Consider the following 6356-nt stretch of genomic DNA (forward strand, 5'->3'; position numbering starts at 1 on the left):
ATGACTTCTGGCAAACTCAGTAATGCAAGTCAGTTTATTTCTATGTGAAAAAACTATTTAGTATTAAACTAACATGAACTCTATCAATCTTTTACTCTTATAATCAACACTGAATGGTAATTTTTATTTGTCCAACAACTTTTAAATTCTAATTTCACTAAATTTCTTGAGAATTTAATACGAAGAACTGTTCTAGATGTTTTCGTGGATTGAATATATTTTTCATGCCTTCGTGGGCTTCATCTCTTGACATCCATCATCTGATGAGACAGAAACAGACATTAAGAAACTCACCGTGCTATAATCTCAAAGTACAGAACATGGGAAACAAAGTTCTAATATGGAATGCTTTTATTTGGCACTAAAAATGTCTTACTTTATTATTGGAATTATGAATATGCTCTTTCCTTACAAGGGCCAAGGCTTTCCATTTCTCAGCATCCAAGTCTCAATACCTGACAGACTTCCAAGAACAATTACTTCATGCATAAACTTCTATTTCTTACGATGGCTAACTTGGCCTGAGCATTTATTTACAGGCCTTTTTCTGTTAAACTTCTCACCTGGTTCTTGTTTTTCCAGTGAGTCCCGAGGTAAAACAGCTCACACACACACACACACGCACACAACCCATGTACCACGCCTAAATGTGCAGAACCTACATACAATAAGGCAAAATGGAATAATTTAAGTCGTGCAGGTAGTTGCTACATTGATAACTTAGAGAGAACGTAGGACTTTCTAAGCTGCTGCACACACATAGGTTTCTTCAACCTCTGCCAAACTTGTGTTCCACTCACATATTACAGCACCCTTCACAGATTAGGTGGTTGGCTCTGAAAAGAGCCTTTGGGTTTAAGTTATAATCAGTCAACAAGCCAACTTATGCCCTCTCTCCGCGGATGCGGCGTGCAAGCTGGATGTCCTTGGGCATGATGGTGACGCGCTTGGCGTGGATGGCGCACAGGTTGGTGTCCTCGAAGAGCCCCACCAGGTAGGCCTCGCACGCTTCCTGCAGAGCCATCACAGCCGAGCTCTGGAAGCGCAGGTCGGTCTTGAAGTCCTGCGCGATCTCGCGCACCAGCCGCTGGAACGGCAGCTTGCGGATCAGCAGCTCCGTGGACTTCTGGTAGCGGCGGATCTCTCGCAGGGCCACCGTGCCGGGCCGGTAGCGGTGCGGCTTCTTCACGCCGCCGGTAGCCGGCGCGCTCTTGCGCGCCGCCTTGGTGGCCAGCTGCTTGCGCGGCGCCTTACCGCCGGTGGACTTGCGAGCCGTTTGCTTAGTCCGCGCCATAGCTTAGCCTCCAAAACAATGGGATTAGACTAGGAGGGTTGCTCCCGTGTTTATAAAGGACCGGAATCACTCTGATTGGATTGTGGGCAATTCCTGTTGCTTACGGGCTGCTTAATTCCGGAAGTGCTTCGAGCTATTTAACATTGGTTCATCCATCTGGTGCAAATTTCGGATTGGTTCATTTCAATCAGCAGCCGTCTTCCCCCTTAAAAAAAAACAAAAAAACATTTCCCAAGGTGCTTTATTGATACTACACTGTCAAGTATGGTCCACAAGCACATTAATCATTCAGTAATGTTGAACTTCTCTCCTGTTTGGATATAAAAAATACAATGTGTCCGTGAAAGCCCTTTAGAATTCATACACCTGCCATTTTATGCATAGTTAACTTTTTCATCAGGGTTCTAATCCTGTTAATTGTCCCCTGTTTAAGAATTCACCGTCTAAGCCTCTCGAGTCGTATTCCACATTTACAGTTAATGTCTCATTCCCGGTAACATGGTCTTTTAGTACATACTGTTAAGATGTGAAGAATTTTGTATTAAGGGGACACGCAGCAAAATCCCAATATTCTGGAACCTCTAATGTTTATTTTCCTCTTTGACTCAAAACTGGTAATTTGGCTCTGTTCTATGGTTTTGACGGACTTAAACTGTCAATCTGGGGTTAATGGCGACATCCGTCAACAAAAGGTTTGCAATGCGGAACCTGAATAAAAGATGGCGGCGATCGAGAGCCTTTAGCACACTGCAATGGGCTAGAATCTCGGGAGTCATTCTGAGAGTCTCAAGGTGTACGAGACAAACCCACAGCGCTTTTATGAAGACTTGACTCGGCTACTTAATAGGAATTCTTTACCTAGTTTTCACATCCAAACGCGAAGACTTTCCTGTAAATAAAATGTTTTATCGATTTTCAATTATTTGTCATGTAACATTCTTAATCAACCTATAGGAATACATGAACGCCTTTCTTTTTGACCCAATAAAGAAAGCAGGTTTTGAACCTTAATTTACATACTATTTATCTATTGGTCAGTTTACGTCCAATTAAATATCAGATTTGTGAGTCTTTGACTGTATCCATGATTTAGTACTTGTGATATCTTGTTCTCCTTGGGTTTGTTTCCCCATTTTTCATGCTGTTTTTCACGCCAGAGATAGCTAGATACGCCCCAGCCTCAAATAATATTAATCACTCAGTCGTGTCCGACTCTTTGCGACCCCCATGGAATGTAGCCTACCGGGCTCCTCTGTCCATGGGATTTTCCAGACAAGGAAACTGGAGTGGGTTGCCATTTTCTTCTCCAGGGGATGTTTTCGACCCAGGGATAGAACCCGGGTATCCCGCATTGTAGGCAGATACTTTACCTTCTTAGCTACCAGAAAAGCCCTGTTCTGTATAGGTCTGTCTATAGAATGCTTAAGTAGGTTCTCCTGACACTGGCATCTTGTCAAAGGACTTGGGCATCAAGAGCTCGTTTGTCAACCACAACATCGAGATATGAGGGGGGTGAGATATCGCGCTTGGCGTATAAGTGCTTTACCATCACAAAGTGCTGGACCATCACATTCCGGCCATGTGCCTGCTTTTGTACATGGAATTGACCAAGGACTCAGTGTTCGAGAGCACCAAGGTTATCACCAAATTACACCAGCTCCAAGTAAAAAATTTCTCTACCTTATCATTCCTCAATGTCTCTTTATAGAGCTACCAATTTTTTTGTAATGAGAGCTATAATATTAAGATTTTCCAGCTTTTTACATTTTTTAAAACATTCTTTCAAACGCAGGAAACCATCCATAATACAATATGAGAGGTTAAATTTTTGTTCTTTAATGCAGCAAAGAATTTGAAATAATTGTATATTTTAATAAGTATTAGGAAATTCTAGTATTCTGGTTTTTAGGTTTTTGTTCCTTAAAATCTTTTAAATTGTTCTTATATTCATTCATTGTTTAGATTTAAAACTTTTCTGGTGAGTTCCTGTGGACTTAAAATTGTTTAATGATGACACTTGTGTTTGGGGTCCCTGTTTCAAATAATCTTACGTGTTTCACAAATATTAGTCATGGGAACGTGTTTGTACAAAGAGGATCAAAATGTCATTTAAACAGTGTATAGGCCTAGAGTATTTAGTGGAATCTCAAGAGTTTAATCTCAACCACTAGGGTAGACTATTTCAAAGGTGATTGTTCAAATTTACATTAAACATAAAAAAAATTCACTTTATTTTCCTTGAGTCTATTATTGATATAATTAATCCTACATTGTGCTGAAGCAGGGTCTGAAACCCTCATTTTGAGATATCTTTAAATTTTTATATTCCCTACCTTCAGTCAGCGGTAGGTTCTGTATTCATTTACACAGGTGAGAAAAAAAAAAAAATCAAAGAAACAGAAATCAGATGTAGAAGTGCAGGGAGGACAGAGGATATGGAAAGAAATGCATAGTTTTCCTGAAAATTCGATAGTTTCTGTATTGCTGAAAGTAAAATAACATCGAAAAATTGTTTTCAGTACTTTTCAACTTACAGACTTGCTATTTGGTACATCAGGCTGGCACTACGAATATACATGCCAGAGTGTATTGTGTGTTTGTGTGGAGTATGGAGTTTCATCTAATTGTGGAACAATGTTTGTTAAAGTTTTTATTTGTTTTAAATTTCATTTTCCCCTTAGTTAAAGACTGTAGTTTCAGTTAAATATATCTGTTATTTTAGATGACATGGTAGAATCTTTAGAATCTTAGATGAAGATTCCAAATGTGCTGGCTGTCTTTATTGATGGATAACTGATTGCCTTGAAGTTACTAGCTTCACACATGCATTATCACACGGCTTCTGTGAGTCTGGGCATGTTTTATCTGGGTCCTCTATAAGGTGTTATGCAGGGTTGTGGTCTCTTGATTGGGGGAAATATATGCTTCCAAACTCACTTAGTGGTTGCTTCTTTGTAATTTTAGGACTGAGAATCTTATTTTCTTCTTGACTGTTGGCTTGAAGCCCTTATAGGCTGCTAATCTTCCCTTAGTTCCTAAAGAGCCCTCTGAGTTTCTTGTCATTTGGACCTGACAACAGGGATGCTCAGCTTATGAAAACCAGCATGTAGGACTTCCCTGGTGGTTAAGAACCTGCCTCCCAAATTAGGCGATAGGTGTTTGATTCCTAGTCCAGGAAGATTCCACATGCCACAGCGCAACTAATATTGAGCCCTTGATCCAGAGCTACTGAAGCCCCCCACCCTAGGGCCCATGCTCTGCAACAAGAGACACCATCACAATGAAAAGCCCATGCAACTAGAGAAAGACTGCATGCAGGAACAAAGACCCATTGCAGTCAAAAATAAATAAAATTTGTATTAAAAAACCGAACCAGCATGCAAGAGATTGGAAGATGGTACAATCTTATTGATAACCTAGTCATAATCACAAATTTTTTTACATCCTGTCACCTATGGTCACATGCTTTGATGGGTAAAAAGAGGTCACAGGTCACATCCACAGTCTAGGGCCTTGATCACATTAAGGGTGAACTTTAAGACCAGAAATCGTGTGGGCCACCTTAAAAGACCATCACAGGACCCAGTATGACCAAAAAGCAGTTACCTAACACTTGTCTCTTCCCTCCCTCTTCCCCTCACACCTGCCCCCACAGTACTGGGATTGGTTCAGATGGCCTGCAGGTAGGAAATCTACTTAAGGAAAGGGCATCTAATACCTTGAAGTCCTTTTCAACAGGCCTTTGCCAGTTACTTTGTCTTGAAGCCAAGACAGACGACTTTGTTCAGTTGTTACTTTGGGGACTCCTTTCCCCTTTTCTTTGCAAATGCTGACATATGAAAAACCCTGGTGTAGCTGAGTCCCAGCACAGGGCTAGATGTCCATGTGTTTACAGCTAGCTTTCTGACGTTTTATACACGAGAAAAGGATCGTGAGGGTTCATCAGGTGAATTAGTTGTTGCTTTATTATAGACTACCAGGGAGTAGATTTGACAAGGCAGGAAACAAACCCCCAATTCTCTTTAGATTAAAAAAAAAAGTTGACCCGGTTGTTTATGGCCCTCGTGCCACGTAAGCCTCCTCACGGGTGCCTTCACTTCCTTTAGTTTAGTCTTTTATTTTACCTTGTCTTGAATTTCTTTCCCAGCAGCTGTTCATCAGGTTTTCTTGAGATGTGAGGAGACTATTAAAGTAGTACTTGCCTTTGCTCACCAATGCAACTTCCGGATTATCAATGTCTCATTTTAAAAACTTAGGAAATTCATTAACTTTGCAGACTAAGTGTTCCTAGTAAGAGCTGCACAATTTAAAAGCCATTATGTGGCACTATAACTGCAACATAGGGGAAACATTTAATGCACAGATACACAAATGGTAAAAGCGCCTGCCTACAATGCAGGAGACCTAGCTTCGATCCCTGGGTTGGGAAGATCCCCTGGAGAAGGAAATGGCAACCCACTCCAGTATTCTTGCCCAGAAAACCCCATGGACAGAGGAGCCTGGTAGGCTACAGTCCATGGGGTTGAGTCTAACACGACTGACCAACTTCACTTTCACACAAACATGAGTTACATTAAAGCAGTTACTTACAACCTGAGATCACAAGTTCACTAAGCCCCATTTCCTCGGAACAGAAAAAGGAAAAAAAGAAAAAACAGCTCAATGCCACGAGCTCTCTCAAGTGAACAGATAGGTGGCCCTGAAAAGGGCCTGATAAGCTGATACAAAAAGCCTGTTTGTGGGTTCCGGCTTAGCCGCCAAATCCGTAAAGAGTGCGTCCCTGACGCTTCAGCGCGTAGACGACGTCCATGGCCGTGACCGTCTTTCGCTTGGCGTGTTCGGTGTATGTGACCGCGTCGCGAATCACGTTTTCCAAAAACACTTTCAGCACCCCGCGAGTTTCCTCGTAAATGAGGCCAGAGATGCGCTTGACCCCACCGCGACGAGCCAAGCGGCGGATCGCGGGTTTAGTAATACCTTGAATATTATCCCGCAGAACTTTACGGTGACGCTTCGCGCCGCCTTTCCCAAGGCCTTTCCCACCTTTACCGCGTCCAGACAT

At 41.9% G+C, this 6356-nt stretch overlaps 2 protein-coding genes across 2 annotated transcripts; both read right to left on the reverse strand.

The window, feature by feature from the left end:
• Positions 1–367: 367 nt before the first annotated feature.
• Positions 368–1294, reverse strand: LOC138426029 (histone H3.1). Its single transcript, XM_069564660.1, has one exon. The coding sequence runs from the start codon at positions 1292–1294 to the stop codon at positions 884–886; it is 411 nt and encodes a 136-aa protein (XP_069420761.1). The 3' UTR covers positions 368–883.
• A 4690-nt stretch (positions 1295–5984) lies between these two features.
• LOC138426030 (histone H4) lies at positions 5985–6356 on the reverse strand. The gene has a single exon (XM_069564661.1). The coding sequence runs from the start codon at positions 6354–6356 to the stop codon at positions 6045–6047; it is 312 nt and encodes a 103-aa protein (XP_069420762.1). The 3' UTR covers positions 5985–6044.

Source organism: Ovis canadensis, chromosome 20, assembly GCF_042477335.2.
Source record: "Ovis canadensis isolate MfBH-ARS-UI-01 breed Bighorn chromosome 20, ARS-UI_OviCan_v2, whole genome shotgun sequence".
In the NCBI taxonomy this organism is placed as follows: Eukaryota; Metazoa; Chordata; class Mammalia; order Artiodactyla; family Bovidae; genus Ovis; species Ovis canadensis.

What these genes read in the sequence shown, in the direction of transcription:
- LOC138426029 (XM_069564660.1), bottom strand. Translation starts at nt 1,294, where the DNA reads ATGGCGCGGACTAAGCAAACGGCTCGCAAGTCCACCGGCGGTAAGGCG.
- LOC138426030 (XM_069564661.1), bottom strand. Translation starts at nt 6,356, where the DNA reads ATGTCTGGACGCGGTAAAGGTGGGAAAGGCCTTGGGAAAGGCGGCGCG.